Genomic DNA, 25,382 nt, shown 5'->3' with positions numbered 1-25,382 from the left:
GCTGGTGCATTTGTACTCTGGAAAACTGTCCTATCTGCAGCTTCTCAAAACAGAGTCTTCAGCTCATGTATACACAGTAGCTCAAACTTGTACATTAAGGATCTCTCCATCACCCTGGACCAGCCATCCAACCAAGTCTGTTGTGCTCCACTGTTCTTAGTTCTCCTCCTGTTGGTTATCCCCTCTTTTGCAGTTTAACCTGCCCAGACATCCTCCACCCACAAAACCAACCACAGGAGGAGCCAGAACAGAACTGGTATTTCATTATTTCAGCTACTGTTTGACAGCTTTTTCAAGTCCTAACAAATGCAAAGGAGAGATCTTCAGCTAAAGAACCAGCGTAGCCTCTTCTCCAACAGTGGCACCCCTGCTGAAGACATGACCAAACTAGGAAGCTAGCTAAAAATAGCTATACAGTACAAAAAAAGAGGGGAAAACAGGAGCAGGGTTCCTCCATCTGAATGTTACAACATTACAATGAAAGAACTCTGTCTGGCAGCTTGTTTAAATGTGTTATTTATAGCACTAGCTTCTTCTGATCTTCAACAGGTAAGTCTTATAAAAAAACCTGCTAGACCTAATTTCTTATAGACCATTTTTCTTAGCATTTAGCAGAACAAAATTAGAATTAGCTTTTCCAAGCTATTTAAATGCAAAAGTGGGAGGTTTTTTTCAATCACATTTACATCATTAACTAACATAATTTCTCCTGTTAATAAATCTTCCTCCCTTCCATTTCAGAAAGCAGTGCTTTTACAAGCATTTAATAGAATAATGATACAAGAAGAAGAGTAAAACTATTACTGTAACCTGTACTACTTTTCCCTAAAATAAAAAGCAGTTCTCACAGGTTGGAACACTTAGCGGCAACATAAAAATCTCATTAGCACCTATTCCACTCTTTATCTGAAGACTCTCACAATAGCCACTTCTAATCTTCCCTTACCGAACAGGCAGTGTTAGACCAGCACATGCTAACGATGCCAAACATAAATGAGATGTAGGGAGGAGGGGGAAGAAAAAAACCACCCCAGAACAGAAAAAAATGAAAGAAAAAGGCATTCTTACCTTTATGATGTTGCAGTCCAAGAGAACGTAAGCACATTAGCAGGGAAGAGGCATTACACTCACTACTTTGACAAAGGTAAACACGCCCTATCTACAAAACTCCTTCAAATTCTTCAGAGACCCACCCAGCAAAGCTGCACTTCAAGATTTCTGACTGAAGGCAATCCTGATGTCATATGGATCTACCTGGTGAAACTCGGGAGTAGCAACGCCAAGCGTCTTCCCTCTGCTTGTTTCAACACAGCAGATGAAGAAACGTCTGAGGTCACATGGTACTTGGTTGTATGATGAGAATTCATCTCAACTCCTATTGCTCTCCGCACACAGGAGGATGCTGCGCCTGCTGATGGTGCACAACAGGAAAGGCCAAATGCATCACTTGACACTGACTTTTTAGATGCAGTATTAACTGAAATACAGGTTTTCAAATAAAGGTAGAGAAAGGTTTCTGCTTCTATTGGCCAGCCTCAAGAACGCTTCCAGCCTCAATCACCTAAATGTTTTACAGAAAGTGTTTCAGTTCCTCAGAAGATAGAAAGTGGAATTTCAAAAAAAGTCCTAAAGCAGAAGGAAACATACACTAAATGCATGTTTGGTTAGAAACACCACACAAACACGTCTATTTTCCTTAACCCTACGTGTGTTTTTAGGTATTGTAATTCCAGTGGCTAAGGAATAATGCATTTCTCAGCAGCCCTCCCCAGTTTCAAATAGTAACAGCCTTCAGAAGTATGGGCATTACTTAGTATTGTGGTGGGCAGCACACCTTGATGTTGTTCAAAAGAAAGTAGAGAACCTCACTGACAAGCCAAGAGCAGAGAGCCTCTTATTAACCCATTCTTCCTGCTTGCAGTCAGCAAACAGCAAACCAAGAAATAGGAACAGACATGTCAAAGTTGAACCAAAGGCTCACCTCACCCAGCATACTGTCTCTGAAGGAAGCTCATAGTAGTTGGCTACAGAAGAGTGCAAGAACAATACAGGCAAAATAGCGACTGATGATACCCCCAACCTTCAGTAGTTTGGGGCTCATAGACTTCCCAAACCATAGATGGTATCTCTATAAATAACAGTGGAGAGGGCTGGAAAATAAGGCCAGTGCAAACCTCTTTGTGAGTATGTTGAACCTCTCATCACAACCCGAAAGACTGCAATAAAAGAAGTGACCCAGGCAATATTTGGATCCTGATCCTTCAGCGAAAGGTTTGGATTTGTTCACATACCAATTTTTTCTCTTTTTTTTTCTTTTTGAAGCATTCTATTTTGGAGCTATGCCAAATCTTCGGTCCTTCCATAAAACTGGGAGCGGTACTCAATAAACTCATGCACCAAAGTAATATTAAACATTATTTCACAAAGGTAGTGTTACGGCTTTGCTGTTGCTTTAAATTATCTCCGTGCTTTCCCACATCTGAACCACCAGTACAAACTCAGCAGAACATTCAGGTACACTTTGCCAATTAGGAAAGCCTAGAGCAAGCTGATTCATATATCACTCAGTTAATAGTGCCAGTAATGTAGTAGGTAATTGGCAGAAACATCTTTCTTACGCCTCAATCCATGATTTCTTCACTGTCATGCTAAATTACAAAAAGCACATTTATTTAACTGGAGCAAATGTGGGGCTCCTATAGAAAAGATGGGGAAAAAATGGTTTTACGTACTTTTTGAGGAGCATTCATTAGGTATCCTCACCACCTATGCAGAAATCTATTACAAGATTAAAGATATTGCATGGTAAATACTAAGCTAACCATACCCTCTTGATCAAAGCTGCCCACTGGCTTTTCAATTACTGCTGCAATTTCATAGGACTTTATCCTTCAGGGAGCTTAAATTTGAATGCTGCAAAAGAAAACCAGAAGCAACTCAGTCTGTACATCTCACTACGAAACAAAATGAAATAAAAACCTAAGTGTTACTACTCCTTGCACGCAGCATAGCACCTACTCAATCAGCAGTTAAATACAACTAGATAATGGAGGCATGTATTTGACCCAAATAATTATTTCACATATCACTGGAAATTACATACAAGTTTTCAGTGGGGAAAAAACTATTAGAACAAACCAGGAAAACTTCATGCATTTATGTCCTTCCATTTTCCAGACAAATACATACATTAAATGATAATGAATCTACACATTGGACAAGACCTTTCACTTGAGTTTTAAGCAGTTACATAAGAAAGATTATAGTATTAGTTAACTTTCTCAGTAAACCATCTTGGCAAATCTTCAAGACTGTATTAAACCCTAAAGCTTCCAGAATCAGAGCTGCTGCGTAGGATGGCACTTGCAGGGGAAAAAGAAAGCCAAACAGAACCCAACTCATATTCCCCCTCCCAAACAAAACATAAACCTCCAAAACCTAAGGGTTTGTTTTGTTTTCTGCTGTGAAATAGAATAAAATGAAATTAAATTAATCCAGGGAGCTGACAGATAAATGTTCTGAATATTGTCTATGAGTACATAGTCAGTTTTGCTAAATGGTTCTATCTCAATGGCAGACAATCAAATCTCAGCCATATGTATATACAAAATAGGAATTTGCTCTATTTGATAACAATAGTAACAATTTGGACTTAATAATAATCACATAATTTGGACTCTGAATTCTCTTTTCACCACCAGTGAAACCCATTTCCTTGCCACCTAGCATTCCTTCACGATTAAGCTAAAAAAGCTTGATATTCCTACACTTCCTGTCCTCAAGAATCAAAACAATAACTGAAAATTAATCATTCCTAAGTCATATGTTCAAGGACATCAATACATAACTCAATCTTGCAATCTGCAGGGCTAAGGTCCTCTCCTTCACATCATTTTGTGTCTTCTCCTAATGCAGCAACTTTCCCCTACGTAAAAGGGATGAAGTCTATTTACAATCTCTCAGAAAGCTTTCTTCTCAATACCTTTCTAACTAGAAAGTATGACCTGATTCATAATCTTACTTAATCTCCCCCTGTATGGGAAAGGTTCATTCTAATTAATAATGCCATCTGTCATTATTGAAGACTAAACACCTGAGTTTGAACAGAGCAAGCATGAAGGTAACAAATACTTATCATAAGGGCTAAATCAGGAACACACAATGTGAACACATAGCCTGAAATCTTCAAAACGCTTACGTCATTTTCAATTATTGGTTCAGAATTTGGTTCACATGAATTTAATAAGAATTAGAAAACTCAGTTCTTTGAGAATCTGGGCCTTAATAACAAGAAGGCAGATGACACCTGCATAAAAAGGGGATGTCAGTAGTAATACTGGAAAGATAAAAGCAGTGGAGAGAAGTGAAGGAACACATGCCACTGCTGACCCAAGCTGCCATCACTTCACTAAAATCCAGAGAACAGGATTATTAACAAGCTTCAAATATGCCTTAGGAAAAAGGCTCCAGGAAAAGGCATTGGCATTACCTGGGGACTGCCTTCTAACCAATTTGTCTCACACAAGTAACTACTGAGGGATATAAATATCACAATCATGCTCTCTTTCAAGTAGTTACAAACTCCTAGGTGCATTCTATTTAAACACTGAATATCCAGTGTATCAATAAGCCTCCAGGGCAGCAATTAAGAATGCTTACATATCCAGAGGCACAGAGATGTATGCAATGCAGTAAAGAACTCATCTATTCACAGTTCAGTCAGCATTCTTTACGCAAAAATCCCAGTTTGATTTGTTTTTAAACTATCTTAGGTGAGAAAATGCTTTTCTTTCCTCTTGACTTAGCATCAACTTGCATGTATTTGTCAAGCTTACCTTTATAGTAAGCAGAAACACTAGAGCAATTAACATAGAACCACATATCTACACAAGGTACTTTCACTAAGTATGTTCTAATACATTTGAAAAGGCAAATTTATCAAGATTAACTTTGGTTGCTCCCATTTATAGCAAGCAATGCATTAAAACTAGCATGCTACTCGAAATCTTAGCAAGAACAACTGTACCTAAGGATTGACTTGCATAGTTCACCCTTTCCACTCCAAATAGAGCACTGCTAATTCACTCAAATGACACTCCTGTGTGCTGTGAATATCTTCAGATAGTCATGAGACTGATACACAAACTCCTCTGGCAGCAACGCTAGAGATTTAACAATTAGTTCAACCAATTCATTCAAAGTCTTTTAATTCCTTTCCAACAGTCCAAATAATATAGGATAAAAAAAGAGATGCCTTGTTGATCCTTGGGGCTGGAAGCACTGGTTTAACAACTGCATGAAAATAAATCTCAACAATCTGGAAAACTTGCACATAAGACAAATGCAAATGTTGCTTGATTACACCACCAGAAAACTCTCAGAGCATCAGCCTTTAGCCATCCACAGAGCACACAAGTGCAAGATAGGAGCATTAGCTTTACAAGAGTATCATAAGTATAGAATTTCTCAATGTTGGTTTTTATTCTTGTATTACAGGATTAAAACATATATTACAAGTCTTAAAACTAAAATGGAAAGCAGTCAAAAATATTAAAGGAAACCCAGTCTGAAAAACCACATGCATGAAAGCACCTGGATTTGGCTGTAATTGCAATCAAGCTCTACAAATATTTAAGTTCAAAAATACTCTTTTTAAAAAGCATATCCTGTATGTAACTTCCATTGCTAACTGCTTACCTCCTTAAAACCACTTATTCTATTGATGTTGAAGGTAAACTCCTCAAAACAACTGCACAGACATGAAGGGAGACTGTGGATGTTTCAGGGTAAGTCCTCAGATAGAAAACTGTCTCCAGATATGTCACCTGCTTTGTTCTGTGTCTTGCTTTGAAACAACACAAGAAAAGGTAGATATCAATATTAAAAGGTAAGGCACATCAAACTCCTAGTAATAACTGACCTACTTCTTAAGCTCCAATTTACCATTGGTAATAGGTTCTGCAGCTGAGTTAAACTGCTCTAGCAATTGAAGTTACAGCTCTGCCTGTATTTTTAGATAGTAAAAACAAATTAAAAACCCCAACAAAAAGCAACCAAACAAAACCATCCTATGGATTCATCAATGGTTTAAAACACAAATTCTTTTGCAAGGTGTTTTTTTTTTTGTGCTAGACTTTTTGAATATAGCCATAGACCTATGAGCTACCTTCACTGCTCACACTTGAGTGTAATGAAGTTGATTCACATCAGTTGTCCATCTCAGGTCCTACAGTTCATAAATGGTAAAATATCAACACGCTAATGTATCCAGTTGCCAGATACAAACCACATCTACCCATTTTTACCACTAAAACTTTCTGAGAATTAAAACAATGGCTTTCTGAGAAGTAAAACATGTGGGAATGATCACTTCTAATAACCAACTGGGCACACAATCAACTTCATGCCTGTAAGAATTAAATACAGTTGGGCTGTCTTTGGATTTGCTGTGCTCAGAAATCAAGTTATGGCTCTTACACTTCTTGCTAAATCCTACACACTGTTCTGAGATGTCTAAACTTTCACTTCAAGAAAGGTTTTATAGTTGCAATAATCACTGGCAAACAAGACCAGCACTTAAAAAACGGAAATTATTTCCCCATACTACCTTTCCCACCCTGCTTATCTTAGTGTCTGGGAAATACAGTTGTAATTTAGATACTTCCAGCTGGCAAAGTATAGACCAAGAAATGTTGAACACGATTATGTTCACTGAAAACAATGAAGTTAGTTAAAATAAACTGCTCAGCACAGCCTAGATTAGAAGTGAGGATAGTGGGAAAGGATTTCACTGAAATCCTACCTGTGTTTAAAATTGTTATCTTGAGAAACTCTTGCTCAACTGCCTTGCCAAAGGCACTTCCCATGTTTGAACTGAAAAGTTCCCAAGTAGTCTAGAGTTGCATCTTTGAACACACCCAGAGGCATTTTAGTGACAGAAACAAGCAACTTGGCATGCACAGCATAATCAAGTTCGAACAGTAGAGAGAAAACAGGCATTCTGCCCTGGACTACTCAGAGTTTAGTTTTTAACTAGAGCAACTATAAGCATGAATGGAAAAGTTTACACTCATTGATATTCTCACACACTCCTATGCACAAAAGTTCTCTCAGGAAACCAAAGCACAACGCACACAGAATATTCACATCTACATGTCAGTCAAGGGGATCACTCTGTCCTATACAATTGCCAAGTGACTACAGCTATCATCCTGAAAGAGCAAGCCTAAGGTTCAAACTTTCCCATCTGAGAAGTCATACTATTTGAGTGTCTTTGGAGAGCACTGTAATTTCCAGCTAAAGTATCCCACAAGCTTCACCTCCTTTTCTTGCCCTCCCAATAGATTCAGTAGCTCAGAGCTCAAAACTAATCTAGAAGATGGCCCACTGAGATTTAGGAGTTAGTCACCTGCTCCAGAGACTGCTCTTAACCATCTACTTGAATACTGAATAGCTTTTAAAAGACAGAACTTACTTGGCTCTTAATCAAAATAAGAGCACTTACCTTCAAGGGATGATCCTAAAGGGAAAATTGCTTCTTACAGTTTTGATGAGGTCTGAGGTTTTTACAGTAGTCCCTGTTGTGAGGGACTAACCCTTGGCGCCTAACCCTTGTAAGACCACTACAAGCTGCACATTAAGTGTACCGTTAGGTGGCTTCCTGCTAAGTGTGCTCACTGGTTTGGATTCTGCTCCAAACTAACTTTCCCCAAGCAAATTCTGAGACGCTTTTCAGGTTATTCAAATTAGATCTAATAAAACATGTAAGAATTCAACATTCCTGCATTGCAGACAATTTCTGGTTACCTGTTTTTGATTTCAAAAAATTAAGTATAAATTTATATAAATATATAATACAAATAATTTATATAAGTATAAATTTACTTACATAAAAATACATAATGGAAGCAAGGAACTCTGTTAGAATTTCACTTCTGCATTACCTAGGCTTGATTTTAGCTATAAAATTCCTTTAAAGTGTACTATAAACAGGCAACACATGATCCAATATAGTCTCACATCTACCTTTCAGTTAAAGGAATATATCATATTAAGAAAAACTAAATTCATATTTCAGTGAAGTGATAACACTGCTCATTGAATTAGCCAAAAGCTAAAAAAAGTACATCCTTGACATCAGTTAAGCACTTCAGCCATGGATTATTACGACTGCAATAGCACACCTGAACTGACGCTCCACTCAGAGCAAAGCACTGATGCAGAACACACAGTATAAACACCAAAACTGTCCCCAGCTGAAATATTTTATTTAGCCCAACCTCTAAGCAGTCAAGTGTCACATTAACATTTCACTCTAGTCCATGAATCACTGCCAATCTGGCAATAACTTCCTATAGAATGACATGAAATACAATTGACAAGACTTTAAGTATCTTCTATTGTTGATAAGCTTTCACATAGTTGTTCATTATCAAGTTTTGAATACCTAACAATTAGTCGGTGTATACCATATGCTGACATACATACCATGAATAAGCCTGGGACCCTAAGGAAAGGGATCATAGCACTGAATGCAACAGCAGATTTTTAAGGTGTCAACCAATAACATGTTTATCCTGTTTAAGGGTAATACACTCCCATTTGCAAGAGGCATGAGCTTCAGAAGTCATTCATCTCACAGAAACATTTCCATGTGTACTAGGTAAAAAAGCCACTAGAAAACATCTTTGGATTATTGTGGATTCGTGTTCTTATTGATATGCTCAACGTGGCTCAGTAGTTTCAACAACGCAGATGGATTATATGGGAAAAGATCCCTTCTCTGCAACCTAGAAATAGCTTTCTGCAGTTCTTCCAAACATTTCGTTGATTTGTAAAGCATTATCCTTTGGGGGATGACATTATCCAAAGATGCCATACAAGTCAAACTGGATGAGGCACTAGATCCCTTTTGTTTCACAGGCAACACTTCAGCCTTGAGTGTATTCCGTTCACCATCCATATAGCTGCAACCAGCTTCCCTTATCCCCATTTCACCCTCATTATTTAAAGGCACCTGCTTTGTGTTTAGCAAGCAGTCTTTTCCATCTGATTCTAATTCAGAGTCTTCTGAGCTGTCATAATTAACAAGGCTTTGAAGAGATGTGCTGTCAGTGCCTATCAAGAAGTTAGACCGGTTAGACTTTACAACTTCATTATCACCTTGCTCTGTTGTAAGTGCAAAATAATTGTGAGAAGCAGCCAAAGATATCAGAGTCTGTGGTTCTGGTTCACAACGAGCATTTTGCAAACTCTCTACAGTCTTACAGCTTTGCTTTTCTTGATGGTGTGGCTTGACAGAAGAAACTGATTGAAAAGCACCATGTTTGGTATCAAAATGGTTACAGACATCTACAAGTTGCTGCCAGTCTTTCCTAAGAAGCTTTAAGTACCTTACAAAGTACTCCAGAAAGCAAGTTTCTGATGAAATCAGAAAATCTAGAAGTACTGTGGAATCAAATGCAATTTTTTCAAGAAAAAATAGAAAGATACAGTGAGGATTATATCCACTTGCATGTGTAAGGAAGTTCCAGATTTCCTCCTCTTTTTGGCTTAAGTTATGAGCAGCATCATGGCGTAACCTGAAAAGGAAGTAATGAAACAGATTAAATTCAGTTTTGTCAAAAAGTACAAATCAAAACAGAAGTCTTTATATTAGAAAGAAAGAATGAAGGCAGGTGTGGTGGGAGATCAGTTTAGGAAGGTAAAGAGCTGAACACAGACTTTTAAGCAGCACTCCTCCTACTACTTGCAGTATCTTCTATCTGAAGCTTAAGGGAGCTTTTATGAATTAGGATAATATCTCGCATGGTAATCTCAACTACAGTGAAGCAGGGACAAATTCATGAAGAACACATGTCTTAGTGGCTAGCAATAACAGTTTTTATCAACTAGCTGGAATTAACATGGGTCCAGTCCTTAGAGGGCTACTTTGCCATAAGTCCCCTGAGTTCTCCTTAATTGTAATATTCCATTATTGTCAAACTCCTGGTGTTGAAAGAAGAGTCTTGCCTTTTATCTCTGTTTAACCACAGCTTTAGATTGTGAAGTCAATTACTCTGAATTACAGGATCTGATAAAGTATTTAATAGGAAACTGTTGCACAACTCCCTCATTTTAATCCAAAACACTCACTCAAATTATCAACAAAGTTAACTGCTCTTACACCACACATTATGACAGGGTCCTGAGGTTTGGGGGTTTTTAAATTATCACAGAATCCCAGAATTATCTGGGTTGGAAGGAACCTTAAAGCTCATCCAGTTCCAACCCCCTGCCATGGGCAGGGACACCTTCCACTGGACCAGGTTGCTCCAAGCCTGGTCCTATGTGGCCTTGGTTGGCCTTTATTAAGCTTTCTTTATACAAAAGTAATCAATGGAAATGTTATGTGTATTACAATAGCCTCACTAAATTACAATTCTTCACAGTTCTGTCGAAGAAAAATGTAGACTAACCTATCAAATTTTAAATAAATGAGTAATAAAGCTTTAGCAGCTTCCCACATATCATCATCTTGTTCTATGAAAACCAAGGACAGCCATTCACAGTGATGTACAACTGGGCGAGACTGTGGGGAAGACTTCAGATGATTCATCCAGAACATCAACAGCTGAGACATGGAATTCTGGAAGTCTCCTAAAAAACAGAAGTAACGATGAATTTTGCTGTATTTTTGTTAACAGACAACATACACTTTTTATTTTCTAAGTTAACAGTGCATAACAATTCATGAATGCTTTTATCAATGCTTTGCTCAACTCATTCAACACAGCACCAAATGGCATAGGTTAGTTCTTGGTACCAACGAAATAAGCAGTTATCCAACCTTAAATTCAAGGTGAATGGCTACTCTATTAAACTCTAAACATACCAAAGTTTAGATGCCAATTAACAATTGTAAGTAGCGTGCCTAAAATTAATTTACTTATTAGGTACCATCCTTGCACCCCAGACAGGTAAAACTTAACAACACAATTTACTCATCTAACAGCATTCTTCTCTTCCTTGAAGTTCAAGGAAGAATAATCAGAGGTGATCTAGAAAGTTTTGGGTATAACAGAGTGAAGCCTTCCACACCTAAACTTGCAGAATAAAGAACATTACACCTCCAAAAATCTGCATGTATCAGGAACCCACAAAAATGTGACTGTGCCCATACCACAGGGACTTATACTTTCCTTTTACTCCCCACTAGCTTCATTGGTACATCACAAACTAAACTTGACCTGAAATCAAAGTCAATGCCACAGATGTAATAATTCAATATGAACATTTTGCTGAGATGTCATCTCAGGTAATTCTTCCCATATGAGATAATAACGCAACTGGCATGTTTTGTTAAGACTGGAGCAAAGCCCCCACAGTATGATTCACTGTAGAAATTAACTGCAGTCATCTATAGTTGATGGGAATAAATTGACATTTCTACAGTAAGATGAATATGAAGCCTGCAATATAGTCATATTCTTTATAAAATGCCTTCCTCATGTATGATGCATGCTTTCAAGTACATACAGGCTTAAGATAAAGGTACCTTCTTGAGATGGTCTTAAGTCCTTGCTGGAATAATTAACATAACAGTACTTTCCCTGCAAATCTTCGTTTCCCCCTCACTCTAAACACTTCACTCCTGGGTGAGAAAAGCACTTCAAAATTCACGCCACTTAATGCAGTAGCTACTCACAAAAACAACTTTGTATTCATACAACAGGCTATTCCCCTTACGTCAAGAAACTTCCCTCTTCAATACTAATGATGTACTAGGTAGCATGGAACCAGGTACCAGTTTTTCATGTAACACAACATAAATTCAATGTTTAGAAAAGAGAGAAATTTCTTGCAACGTGGGAACCAATTTTCCTTACCACATCATTATGTGGTTTTCCTTCATATATGACTAAGATTTGCATTTCTTCTTGGAAAATAATAAGAACAGTGAATTATCATTGTTACAAATAGTTACTATTCAGACTGAAGTCTTCCCTTTAAATCAAAGCTATCTAGAAATTACCCTCAAAATTGAAATAAATTCAAGTTAAGCCACATTAATTCATGTTAATAAAAAAAGATAAGACCAAGCAGCTTCCCAGAAGGGAAGTTACCATGTTAAAGCATTTTGGTGCTTGTTTTAACCACTTAATTTAATGTCACTAAAATAGAAGCACCACTCCTTTCAACTTGAAATTCCTCTTGACAATTGGGGTATTTGAATCTAATTAAAGAACCCATTTCTGTGTCATGAATCTGGAAAAGAAAGGGAAATATTTTGAGATAGAATTTTCACAGACATCTAAAATAGATTTAACCTACATTCTTCTATTCACTCATTCTTAGACAATCTCAGTTTCTACACATTTTTGAGAAGGTGGATCATAAGTAAAATATTCTCCACAAATATTTAAGCTTTAAGAATTCAACTGGCATCACATATACATCATCTTCCAAAATCTGGGAGAAGTGTCAGGAACTGTCTTACAGAAGCCCATAGCTCTTCTGCACAGTCAGATAAATTAAAATGGGTTCTATGCTTGCTACAGCATGTAGAAATATAAAAAGTAAAATAACATTTACATCCAGAACTTGCATTAAAATGCCTCAATATAAACTTCTGTGAAATTTCATTCTTGTTTAATAAGAAACACAAATTATTTTCTACTTCTTGCCATATCATCAACTGGCTGACAATAAGGAACACCCATTCTCACATGTATTTGACTAGAAACACTGCTTCAGAACTGCCTTTCCATTTTTTCCATGAAGCTTGTAATCCTGGGACAGCAAGCTGCTTTTATCTCAGAATTTGCACATCCATGTTCACACAGCTTAGCAGTAGATGATGTGCATCGCTTGCCTCTCAGGGGTAAAAAGGCAAGTGGAAAGATGGGATTCCAGGTAATCCTGATTTGGGATTCCTGATTTGTCTCTCAGACAAAAAAGCTTCACCTCACCACTTCTTCACAGCACAGGAAAAGAATACTGACTAGCTACCAACGTGACATAGCAATGCATCCTCTCCTGTCAGGAATGCGAGTTACATGGCATTCCCTCATCATCCCACTGCCTGCCTCCTGGCATAGCCCTAGCACCACAGCTGCTCTTCTAACTAATCCAATTCATCTATTCAGTAGAACAAACATACACAAGCAAGCAGGTATGAGAAATATGCCTCACACCTACTAATTCAAAGGACTAGACCTATCAGTCAGGGTGAAGAACACAACTATGTTCTACTAAGTCTCTTCCTAGCTCTTACTTTATACCTTCATTATTTTTACTTTGCCTGCTTCTGCTGTTTTTGACAATTATATTGTACATCTGAGTGTAATGCCTAGTGCTTCCAACCAAGAGAAGTACATAATGGTACTCCAAAGTTCTATCTCCACATTTGAAAACAGGAGAGTGCTACCTGCAGTTCCTTTTAGTTCCCCACCCCAAACAGTGTAGAAGCTTATGCTATGTGGTCTCTTCCAACTGGAGAAAAGCCTGATATTCCCAGGCTGGCTGAACTACTTGAAATATTAGCACATACCCTTAACAGGAAAAGCTTTCAACCCCACATACAGCTGTTTCAAGCTCACCATATTGCAGGGATAAGGATAGGATAAAATGCAAGGAGACAACTAACTAGGCAGGACACAGTGATAAGATCTTTCTTGGGTGGGTCTTCTCTTTCCTCCCTCCCACCACCACTAATTCAGCTGAATTCTATTTACAGTCTTAATGAGATGTAACTATAAAATCTGAAACCTTTAAAACTCCTGCTGCTTAATAAACAAAGCTGAGGCTATTACCTTTTATTTCAGCTTCTGTAGCAGAGTTCTGAAACTTGAATTCCAATGCTTTAAGCACAACCAGACTTAAGGCTCTGAGAAGAGTTTGGTCAGGACCACCTGGAGTGTCATCTCCAGGAGCAGTTTCACTGCCTCCAAAGTAGCTGGCCTTTTCACTGAGTGGGATCTGATTAAGCCAAGTCAAATCCACAACCTGCAGGACAGTATTACTCAGTGCAAGCATATCCTCTTGTAAAGATGGGGTTTGGAAAAAGAGCGATCCACCTTTAGCATCTTCTCTAGGCTTGTAAAGGGCACATTTTTTAAGGAGTAAAATTAACTTCTTCTTGATTATATAGTGAACTGATGAGCTAATGACATCCAGGACATGAGAAACTTTCAAGAACAATATTCTCTGGCATCTGAGTGGTTCTAATTCAATTCTGGAAGCCAAAAGTGCTTCAAGTAGATCTATAAAACTGACCAAAGTGTCTGTATCTTCAGAGTAAGGTGAAGCATAGTGGTGACTGTCAAAGTGATGGAACAGAATGGAATTATAAAATCCTTCCAGCACAGCATCAAGGGGAGCCAACAACATCTTCAAAATACCTACAGCAATGAGAATGACATTATGGACCTGGAGTGAAACAGAGTCAGCTAAATCAGCAGATTAGCAGAAACCAAGTGACTGTGACCAGTCTTAGGTTTTCATCAAGTTTAAACCACTTAATTTCAACAGTACTTTGTCACCCTCTTTGTAGTGAAGAACGAAGGTGTTCTTTAGACAAACTGTTCTAGACGAGATTACAAGTAGCATTCCTCCCCCTAGTGGGCACTCGTGCCGGGATAACATTACAAATCGCGACAGTACCTGCTTTAGGTAAAGCTTCATCTTTCAGTATGTCCTTGACAATAGTTGTAAGAGTCCACAGACATTGTGCTACCCGGGTGCTCACAGGGAATTCTGAAAGAGTCTTCAAACTGAAGGTGAGCCAGGTGACATTCACTGTGTTCTGTGAAAACCCATTCAAAAACCAATCACACATGCTTTACAGTTGCTATGCAAAGTAAATTAAATCACAGGCACAGGCAAAACAGAGGTAAATGCAGTATGTCTGTCCAGTGCATTTTAAGGTCACTATTTACCAGCAGGAGGTCACACGTGCAATAGAAAAATCTGTATTTTCCAAAAAGGGAAAATCGAACGTGTTAATGTCATGTGACCTACCCAAAATTAGGTAATCCTGTAGACAGAACATATCTGAATTCACAATTCCCAGACAACTTTGCAATAAATACTACAGAGGCTACAATACATATTCAACAAATAAACAGCAAGTGGAAAAGAACCCTAAAGTAACTGGAATAGTCAAACATGAAAATACAGGAAAATTTCTGATTAATGTTCAATAGGTTATGACCTATTTTTATCAACTGTATCACCAAACAGATATCAAGTAACTGTAAAATACATTGATAGTCTAGATTACTGGGTTTTTTTTTTAAAACCTGCATTGCAACTTTAAAGAGAATATCCCAGGAGAGAAATAGTCTCTTGGAATATTTACTACATCTCTTTCCTATCCATCACTTACAAACCAAAGGCACTTTGTGGGCAAACTATGACCTTCATATTGTTCCTGATACTGGAGTGAAACACTCTTCAACAAAACTTTGTGGCATTTTAAGGGACTAAGAGAGTACAGCAGACTGCAGGTGTGCCTCTCAAAGTTAGGACAGACATGCAGGCCATGAATGGAGGAAAGAAGCAGCTTTGATGTTGCTCTGTAGATTGCTCACAAAAGGAGCCTCTTTAGAATAACTTGCAGATTTTAAAGTAATCACACAGCAACTGCTTTTGTGCCAAATTTGGCTCTAGGGTCAAATGGAACAACGTGAAGGCACATATTCACTAAGTCATTTTTTAAGCTGTGAACAGCTATGCCACACTCACCTCTTTCTTCAGCTGGAAATACACAAGAGAAGCTAAACTTTTTGAAGCCATGTGAGATAACAGCTGATCACAACTACTGAGCAGACAAACCTGTAAACACATAGAAGAAAATATCTAAGCCATGTCCCTTTTTGGTTTTTACATCCTTTCACAGAAATCTCCCAGAAGTTTATTAAAGCTTACCAATTGTGAGTCAATTTTTGCCTCCTTCAGAAGAAGGACAAAGATCTCACAGTACTTCTGTCTCATACTGAACTCTGTTTCCTGGGACTCTGCTTTAACAGCCATCATCTTGATCAAGGTTAACTGAAGCAGCATCACTTCTCGTGGACAAAATGAAGAGCTCAAGTTTGCAAAGCTATTTGATACATCATCTGTTGTAGTGACAACCGCAGCTGGCATCTCAGTGTCCTGATGGCTCCCAATACCACCATTAGTAGATGGCAGATGCATCTGATGACATGATTCATCTCCTTCTGCTGACTGTTCAACACAGGGATTAAGTAGAGAGGTATAATGGTGGCTTTCCTTTGCCAGTGGAAGGCCAACCAGCACGTCCTTATACATCTGCTGCAGAAGAGAGATCTTCATGATGAAAACATTCAATATTTCAGAAAATGCTGTATGTCTTCACTGGTTATTCATCATCACTGCAAATCAGCTTCGAGGTTATTTTTATCCAATATGAGAAACAGAATCACTATCAGGCATTTCTCTTTTAAGTTACCTAGAAAGCAATATTTTGTTATTACTGAACTGATAACTAGAAAGAAACAAAAGAACCCCACACACTTTTGGAGTTCACAGTACCATTATTAAATGTATTTTGAAACTACAAAATCACTGTTTAAAAACAACACTCTTTTAGGATCCCCAGCTTTCAGTCTGGCATAATCAGCCAGGTAGACTCCTGAAGCTGTCTGTAGTTAAGTTTTGTTACATTTTCTCTTTCTTTTCAATGGAAGAAAACAGCTGTTCCAGCTGGTAAATTCTAAAGCTCTTCCCACCTATGTATCTATCATCACCCAAATATTTTAAACTAATATTGGGGTTTACCAGAATTTTAGTAAACAATGAAACTCTAAAATTCAGTACATGAGGCTTTTTTTGGTTTAGTTTATACTCTCCACAAGTTTTTAAAGCACTATCAAATACTGAGAATTATACCTTTATTTTTACAACTGGATTTTTTAACTGCAACTGGAGCATGCACTGACTGTGGCTGCCCAAAGGTATAACGAATGAGGGGTAGACCAGGATAAGGTACACAGACTCCTCACTTCTTCCACCATCAGAAGTATTTCCTGCAGAAGAGAATCTAAAATTAGAGAATAAGAAGCTGCCTGCAGGGAGTGATCTACAATTCACTCTGGTGTGGTACTTCTAAAGGCACATTCAGCAGTGATTGACCTGACAACTCCAAAATGTTGGAGTATGCTTCTCACCCAGCAGAAATAAGAACCCTTCCCCCACCCTTTCCCATACTCCACATTTTAGATGTTAAGAATAGATCTGATACTTCATACAATAAATTCCTTCTTTCCTTGAAGAATCTATTTGAAATTCTATATGAGGTGGAAAGTTATGACCTGAAAGCCCATAAAATTTCTTCAGAAATCACTGATTTTTTAACGTGGCTATTGTTCCTATCTTTGAGGTTTATTTCTTCCTAAATGAATACCTAATAAAGTAAAATTATCTTGACACATTTACTTCTGTGCTCAAGATCAACTTGAATTATTACCCTACGTGGTAAATGAACTGATCCCCCATGCACAAATTCATATGACACAGCAAGGTTGCTAAGGCAGAAGAGATTTAGAACTCCTCTAGCACATCCACTATGGGATTTTTCTTGGCCACATCATATTGGTCATGCTTTCTCTGATCCTACCATAATATATTGATAGGATGGCATTAATTTGCAAGCACTTTACGAAAACATTTATAAGATACACCTCACACACAATAACAGCTCATGAGTAGAAGTCACTAAAGGAAATTAAATGTGAGAGGGCTTATTTTGAAGAAATTTCCTTCAAAGAGGAGGAAAATGTCAGACAATGACTAAGTTTATTTCAGTCAGAAAGCAGAGAAAAGCTCAAACCTGAAGAGTAAAGAAAAGCAATGGTATTCATAGATAAGAAATGTTAAACTCCAACCTTTACTTGTATTGAGTTATTCACAACAGCATCTAAACACCCATTAAAGTAACACCTCACAATGCCAGACTCCTGCATAAACACTAAGAAAATGTCCTAAAAGCCTTATAAATAGACTAATCAGGAAAAAGACAGAAAATTATACAAAATGAACTCCAAATAAGCATTTTGCTATACATTATTTTAATGACTACTTCAGCTAAGCTTTAAAATCCAAACCAAAATCCTGCAGAGCTGCAAACAGAATGAGAGAAGAAACTTAATGGAAAAGGAAACAAAGAACTGGAGATGAAATCTCAGATGGCAGTCGAAGCCTCTGAGGTTTAAGGACCAAGCAAAGTTTAAGTAGTTGCAAATGCATCCAGAATAGCCCAAATCAAAGTTATAAAATATGTATATTTCTATTATGTGGAGTACTTAATTTAGCAGAAAGTCCTAGAAAGCATTGATTTGAATGGACTAACATGACACCACATTTTACTAATACAAGTGGCTTATGATGACACACAATTACTCAGAGACATTAGCAATGAGGCATGATTGAGAAAGCTATTGTGAAGTCCCTATAATACCCTTTCCCTGTTATATATACTATTAAATGTTAATTGCATGAGTAGCAACTGGGAGAAAACAAACTATCCAATAAACCCATGCTATTTGCATTAAAAAAATAAATCAGGCAAAGCAAAATGAAACCACAGCCCATGACTTTTGGGTCAGAGTCTGAAGGCTTTGGGTCTCCTTACAATGGAATGATTGAATCATTTAAGAAATAAACATACTTTGGGTAACTTGTACCTGCAATGACTTCATAGGCTCACCTTTCAATAAGGAATATGCTTTTGCTCAGTGTTGAAATACTGTAAACGTCTCTAAAATAGTGTTATTCCTTCCCAAGGCTGCGAGCTGCCCACTGTCTGTTAACTGACACCTAAACATGCCAGGTGCTTTACCTGCTCTTCTGTGAGCATCTTTAGCCACTAGAGATGGGGCTCCAGGGACCCAATCCGGCCTCACCGGAGAGCTGCGCCTATCACTGGCGCTTCAGAACCCCCAGCAACAGGATACCGGTGGGAAAAGCTCACTAAAAGTGGTATTCCAGCCGCACAAGGAACGGAGGGAAGAGCACGGACGCGTGTAATGACTGCCCCAAAACCAGCGCCCCGCGGCCTGCAGGCCCTCTCCCTGTTACCTTCCTCCAGAAGGCCCCTCAGTCTCCACACCCCTCTCCCTGCCCTGAGGGCCACCCGAAGCCTTTCTGTACCGCTTCCAAACCCTTCCTGCGCTCCTTCAACCGCGCTGGACAGACCCGACCTCCATCAACCCACCCAGCTCCCCTCAGCCCCGGTTATCCCTCAGTCCCGGCTCCCCTCAGCCCCAGCTCCCCTCAGCCGCCGCGGCGGAAGCCCCGCCCCTTGCCCCCCCGCGGCCTCGCTTAGCCACCCCTAGCCGCCGCTCCGACGGGCCCCGCCCCTCCCCGTCCCGTCGCTAGGCAACCGCTGCTAGGCAACCGCCGCGACTCACCCGCCCCCGGCAGACCGGCCGCCGTAAAGCTCAGCTCTCCTCCGCCAAACCGCCGGAACCACCGCAGCCAGTTCCACGCCCCTGTCGCAAAACCCTTCCCCCCTCCCCTCTCCCCCGCGGCTTTACGGCAAGGGGGGCAGAGCAATAGGCGGAGCTGCCGTCAGCCCGGCGTCCAATCAGACGTGCCGGCTGCGGGCGGTTGTGGGCGGTCCCAGCGCGGCGGCAGCGGATTGGCTGCTGCGGAGGTCAGTCCCTGCCCGCTGACCCCGGTGCGAGCGGCGGGGGGCGGCTCGGTGCAAAGTGTCCCCACACGGCTCGGCCCCCGCCCGCGGCCGGCCCCGCCGCTGCCCCCGCCCGCCCGCGGCCGCACCACCAGCGCGGGGGGCGGCTGCGCACGGGGCCGCGCCGTCCGCTCCCCCCCCCCCCCCGGAGGCACACAGGTAACGGCCGCGGGCCCCTCGACGGGCTCTGAGGGGCTTCCCCGCCGCCCCCCGCTGCGGACGGGGTGCCCGGTTCGCCGCCGGTCTGCCCGCTCGGGCCGCGGGGGGAGGGAGGGAAGGCAGGCTCCGGGCCGGCCGCCTGCCGCCGGGCTCCCGGCGCTGCTCCCGGTTCTCAGGCGGTGAGGGCAGAGGGGAGCTCAGGGCTCCTCCGGAGCGCGTCCCCTGCTCCCCATGGGCCCTCCCGTCGCTGGGCCGTTGGACTCTGCGCCGGGGCTTGGTCGGCTTTTTGTGTGTGTGTGTGTGTGTGCGCTTGACGGCTCCCGAAGCATGAGCTCCTGCGAGGGAGCGATTTTCATTTCCCAGTAGCTTTCCTTTCTGGGTTACTTCCTGTCCCATTCTTTAGTTCTTATCTTTTACTTCGGTTCCCCGGAGGAGCTGGCTTGACAGGGTAGTGGGCCTGTAGTTATTGTCCTTCCAACTCCTTAGTACCCCTGAGAGCGCCCTTCTGTCGAGTTGAGGTCCTGATTTAGAGGAATAATCTTTTCCTTCCTAATTTCTTGAAGGCTCTTCTTATTATGACCTGCTCTTGCTTTGGTATTAACCATTTTCATTCTCCATTCCTCTTGGTTTTGTCATTGTGTGGCTCAGTTCAACTTTGTTTTTCCTTTTTTAGGTTGGAGCTGCCTTAAAGGAGAATTAAAAACTGTGACTCCAAAGAACAAAATAAGACAGAAGTGAGGAACCAGCGTTCAAAAACACCACAGAAAGGTGATCATTCTTACAAACTCTTGGGATCATCCTAGACACATGGTTTGGGCCCCTCGTTGCGTTTTGATGGATTTGAATAGGTAGCAGTGGATTTCTTTGTTCTCATAAAACCTACTTGCTATTGACCTTTACAAGTTTGAAAGTTCAGAAGTTCTTTTGAAGTAGGGTTCCTCTTTCTTCTTGTAAGGCTTTGTCATGTTCTAAATTCAATCTGCAAACATTATTTTGCTTATGAATTGCTGCTTAATGGGTCTTTGTGTCTCCTCATCTCAGCAATGGCACTTAAAATGACTTCGCTGTGTGCTGGTTAAAAAGGCCTCTTTTTAAGGCCTGTTCACAGATTTATGTGTGCAACACAGGATTTGCTTCTGCTCTGATTCCAAAGTCTTTATTGGAGTAGGTCATGGTGATTGCATTATGTTGGTTTAGTCCTACCTGACTTTGCGTGGGTCTCTTTTTCGGTATTGTACTGTAATGGAGCTGCAAAAATTGAAATCCATTTAATTGGATGGTGTTTGTTTACAGGGACTTATTTTTGGGGTTGAGATCACAGGAGAAGATAATGCTGTTAGCTGCTTAAGAATAAAAAGGAAAGGAGTCATCGAAAACAGTCCTGCTGGTAGGAGGAAGGCTCACTTGCAGGGGGAGAGCAGTTTGTAGGAAGAATTGCTTAAGTGGTGAGATGAAGAGATGGGCTCACAAGGGGAGAGAGTGGGGGGTGAATGATGTCAGTCAGCCTTTTAATGCATCCTACTGTTTGTGTGCCCCAAATAATGGAGTTTGTGCATGTTCTGTCAACACAGAGTCTGTCTTGAATCCGTTCTAATCTGTTTCAAATGTAGATGAGTTTGTTATTTTGGTAAATATATGCTCTATATAGGTCCCTTTGGTCTCTGTTGTGTTTTCAGAGATGTCATTAACTGTACCAGAGTGTTTTTCATTGTCAGCAATCAATTAGTTTTTAGCATTAGTTGTGGGGGAAAAGCAGTGCCTGTTGCCAACAATCATGGTCAAGGGTGGATCAGTTTTCTTGTGCAGGTGTCTTTAGCATATGATAAAAAGCAGCTGCTACATGTCAAAGTTTAAATAGCAAGTACCTGTGTAATACAAGTGCAACAAATTCTGAGGTATTTGAAAGTACAGGAAAGAAACATTCCATGTTATTTTGATAGCATACTGCAAAACCACACTTCATAGTGGAACATGTGGGCATGCTCAGTGTGATTGCAGAAGGGATTTTTTTGCTAGTATGCAAGATAAATGTGTATTAGTTCATCCAAAGTTGGTTTATTATAACACCCTTTTTACAACCCATCTAATGCTGGGCCTTGCATTAATGTAGCTCCTCCAACAGGATACCTCTTGTTGCCGATAAGTCGAAAGATCTTTGGGGTTTATTCATGGAGGGAAATGTAAGTTTTCATCGGATTTGTGAAGCTCATTCTTAATGTGAAGTGCCTGTGTGGCAAAGTTTGGTTCAGATGCAGAGAATGGACTTGAGTTTGTAGGAATCAGGGGATTGGCTTCTGTCAGAAAGTTGCGCATGGTCAAACAAGGAACAGAGATAAATGATACATTGAAGTCCTGTTCTGTAAGAAACGCAGCCTCTTGCAAGCATAGCTAGCCCCCCTAGATAAAGTTGCACATCCTTTTTTTTCCTCTCTTCAGGCTATGTAGGCATTTTAGGTTTGTTTTGCCTTATTGTGAATTCTAAACCCTTAAAGGAAATGTGCCATCTGAGAGGCCGTTTTCCGTTATTCCAATGCTTGCTTACAGAATGATGCTGTCACAATGAAGAACTTGCTTTATCCACTGAAGCCAGCCAATGAATTTTGTCTACTTGGATTCTTTTAGGCTATATTAAAAGAAATACAGGGAAAAGAAAAGTTTTCCAGAGATGGTTGAATGAAACAAACTCTGTAAGTGGCACTCATTTTATTCTTCGGCCATGCTGTGAGTGTTAGGGCTGAAGTGACTGCTTTAATGTGGTTTGAACTAGCCATTGTTCTCTGCTGCAGTCATTCTATGAAATATTGGTGTTTGGATTGTTTAATATTAGCAAGTCATGTTAAAATACATAGATCTTATACATTAACTCTTATTATGAATTATTATTTACTTTTAATGCCAAGCTTTCCTCTGACATTTACTTGTTTAAAACTTAGTAACAGCACCACTGTAAGTTAAGAGAGATGGTATTTGATGCTTGGTACCAGAGGATCTCCAAGCATGCTGCAGAGCACAAACTCCCTGCAGTTTGTCAATGCACGTCTTGAGGGAGACTTGTGGCTGTGTGACACTGATGCAGCAGTCTGTACTAAAAACATTTGTAAGGCCTTGCTGTAGCACTAGCATTGATGAGGTCCTTGATTTGGGGTGATTTGCAGTATTTCTTCACTGGCTTCTGCTTGTGGTTAAGGTTGCTGGTGTATGGGTGGGAATCTTGAGGATAGTTAATAGTTGATGTGGTACTGGTGCTTTCTGAAGGTGAGGTCTCTTGTGCATGCCTGTTTACAGACCTGAAGTTATTTGAGCTGGGTGATTTCACTATTTCTCCATCAGGCCCAAAAGTCAGAGCCCACAACCCCTCTGTGAAATGGGTAATAGTTGGTAAAATGATATCTCTGTACTTCAGTTTGAGCCCCTTGCAGAATGTAACAACACAGCAGCTGCTTATGAGTATATGGCACCACTAAGCAGCATCATACAGTGCTATCAACGCCTGAAGTTGATGGAGGACTTGTAGATTAACTAGTTATTTTAAATGTAGTATGTCCAAACTACGAGATGGAATTACAGAAGCTCTGATGAGAAGTGTGTAGCTGTTAATGACCACTTATGAAAAGTGAAGACTTCTTTCCTTTAAAGTAGCAGTTCATGCACTGTTAACTCATTGCTTTTCAGACCCAGCAATTCGCATGCATTGGTTGGTGATTTTCATCCTGGCCACTTGGGTTACCTCACTTGATAGTCTGTCTGGGGTGTAGCATAGAACATCTAGCAGAAAATATATTCAGGATTATAAGGCTCTGTGAAATTTTAGTATTTCACATGTTATTTGCAAACTTTGATTGTGACATGAGAACACAAATAATGGTTGTTGCCTTACTTTCTTGTCTGAAGAGCTCCTGAAATAGGAAGTTGAGTGACAGATGAAGATGGTAGTTGCATTTAGGTTTTGTCAAACACATATTGACCATTTTTGAAATGCCATTTAAGTACGAGCACATTGAGTTTTGAAATGGGTGGGAGAAGTGGGTTGTGAGAATAATGAATGCTAATGTGATTATCCTTTTTTGATTTTGATTTAAATGTCTTGGAATACTTTAACCACAGACAGCTAGGACCTACACTGATTAGGTCTGTGCTGGATATTAAATGTCATGTGTAATGGTATGCTTTCCTTGTGGTAGAGAGTTATGCCAACATCGGTACTAATTATGGTCCTGTTTCTGCTCTTGGATGTGTAATTCTAGGGTTTGGCAATCAGGTCTATCTGTTAGGCCATAAGAGTGCACAAAATACTGCATTAGAAGGTCTTGCTTTTAATACCAACCTTGAATTTTCTTTAACTATATACATCTGTCAGAATTAATTTTCCACATGATGTTTGAAGTGACTTTAATGAAGTGACACATTCATGTAGGGAAGTCTAAGATCTCTTTGACAACATGAGACATTATCAATAGGTAATGAAGATGTTTATCTTTTTTTATTTAGTGTGTTACGTCTACTATAATTATTAGTATTTTAAGCAAACTTTAAGTCATCGAGTGAGTGAGCTTTACTTTAACTAAATATGACTTCTTTTTATTAAAGTTGCAGATCTTACTCTTGCCATATGCAGCTAATTTTCCTTTGGGGGGGAAAATAGCTTGTTACTTTTTTAGTGGAGCAATCTGTTACCTTGTCTGTAGTCTGTGAAGTCAGTGCAATTCTAATTTGCATTAGCTAATAAAAAATGTGTGGGTTTTAAAGTGAAAATCATGCAAAAATGGGGGGGGGGAGAAAGGTGAACTAACGACTGATCATCTATGCAAAAAAACAAGGCTAGAAATGTGATCAAATTAGGTCATGGCAGTGCAGTTTTGTGCAGGGCTGTGAGCATATCTGCAGACCTTGTATGTTTTATCTTGGGAAGCAAAGCTCTTGGAAAATGTGCATAAGAGGGATGAAGAGAGCTTGTTTTTTTCATCCTTCTCTTTTGAGCTATCATTGGAGAAGCAAGATTTTCTGTTGCATTAAGCGACAGAAATTTGAAGTTAAGCTAAAAGCTGCACAGTTCATGTAATTGTTCTGGTGCAGTTCATATGCAGGAAAAACAAGTCACAGCTGGTTTTGTGTGCCCTGCTATACAATGAAGTAATTAATGCTTTTATTATTTATAATACTGTTGCAGTGCTCGCACGTGATAAGGGGTCCTGTTGAGAGAAGCTTGCAGCCAAAGTGACCAAAAGGTCAGACAGAGGTGTACAAGGAATTAATGAAGTAACATTGATGAGTACGGGCTCTCGACAGTGCTGTGGGAAATGTTCAAGCAGTGGGGCTGATCCTGCGTGTTAACTGCAGATGATGAAGAAGGGGGATAAGGAGGGCTAGTCTGGAGGGGGAAACTGGGTAGGGATTGTAACTGAGTAAAGGTTGATTCTAGTACTTATATATGAAAAGGGTGATGATCTCTGAGGTGATATTGCTTGTGTTGTGAAGGTATCTTTACCTGTTTGTGGAATGTCTGTTAGCCTGATCTCTTACATGAGGGAGA

At 39.9% G+C, this 25,382-nt stretch overlaps 3 protein-coding genes across 4 annotated transcripts in view; 1 reads left to right on the top strand and 2 right to left on the bottom strand.

The window, feature by feature from the left end:
* CERS3 (ceramide synthase 3) overlaps positions 1 to 1,322 on the bottom strand; it is a 40,111-nt gene extending 38,789 nt beyond the window's left edge. The window contains exon 1 of the mRNA XM_005148778.3: positions 1,069 to 1,322. The gene's annotated coding sequence lies outside the window, so the exon portion shown is untranslated. The remainder of the gene's footprint in view (positions 1 to 1,068) is intronic.
* A 6,934-nt stretch (positions 1,323 to 8,256) lies between these two features.
* Positions 8,257 to 18,874, bottom strand: LINS1 (lines homolog 1). The gene is made up of 8 exons (XM_005148779.4): positions 18,842 to 18,874; positions 16,894 to 17,030; positions 15,910 to 16,453; positions 15,727 to 15,816; positions 14,644 to 14,785; positions 13,794 to 14,381; positions 10,458 to 10,638; positions 8,257 to 9,581 (listed from the first exon to the last, which is right to left on the bottom strand). Exons 3-8 carry the CDS (start codon positions 16,315 to 16,317, stop codon positions 8,693 to 8,695), a joined length of 2,298 nt encoding a protein of 765 aa, XP_005148836.2. The 5' UTR covers positions 16,318 to 16,453; positions 16,894 to 17,030; positions 18,842 to 18,874; the 3' UTR covers positions 8,257 to 8,692.
* A 955-nt stretch (positions 18,875 to 19,829) lies between these two features.
* ASB7 (ankyrin repeat and SOCS box containing 7) overlaps positions 19,830 to 25,382 on the top strand; it is a 30,744-nt gene continuing 25,191 nt past the window's right edge. The window contains exons 1-2 of one of the 2 annotated variants that reach the window (XM_034066354.1): positions 19,830 to 19,852; positions 20,526 to 20,620. The gene's annotated coding sequence lies outside the window, so the exon portion shown is untranslated. Of the gene's footprint in view, positions 19,853 to 20,525; positions 20,621 to 20,658; positions 20,701 to 25,382 lie in introns of those variants that run through there. The other variant, XM_031048680.2, reaches the window with a different exon arrangement.

Source organism: Melopsittacus undulatus, chromosome 9, assembly GCF_012275295.1.
Source record: "Melopsittacus undulatus isolate bMelUnd1 chromosome 9, bMelUnd1.mat.Z, whole genome shotgun sequence".
Classification (NCBI taxonomy): domain Eukaryota; kingdom Metazoa; phylum Chordata; class Aves; order Psittaciformes; family Psittaculidae; genus Melopsittacus; species Melopsittacus undulatus.
The sequence above is the reverse complement of the archived record's forward strand: the minus strand, read 5'-3'. Positions and strand labels throughout refer to the sequence as shown.

Bases quoted from the DNA above. Each gene is read 5' to 3' on its own strand.
- LINS1 (XM_005148779.4), bottom strand. From the start codon at position 16,317: ATGAAGATCTCTCTTCTGCAGCAGATGTATAAGGACGTGCTGGTTGGC. The intron at 15,817-15,909 runs GTAAGCTTTAAT...ATGTGTTTACAG, and splicing joins CAAAAATTGACTCACAATTG to GTTTGTCTGCTCAGTAGTTG. The intron at 10,639-13,793 runs GTAATAGCCTCA...TCTGTTTTTTAG, and splicing joins TACAGAAGCTGAAATAAAAG to GAGACTTCCAGAATTCCATG.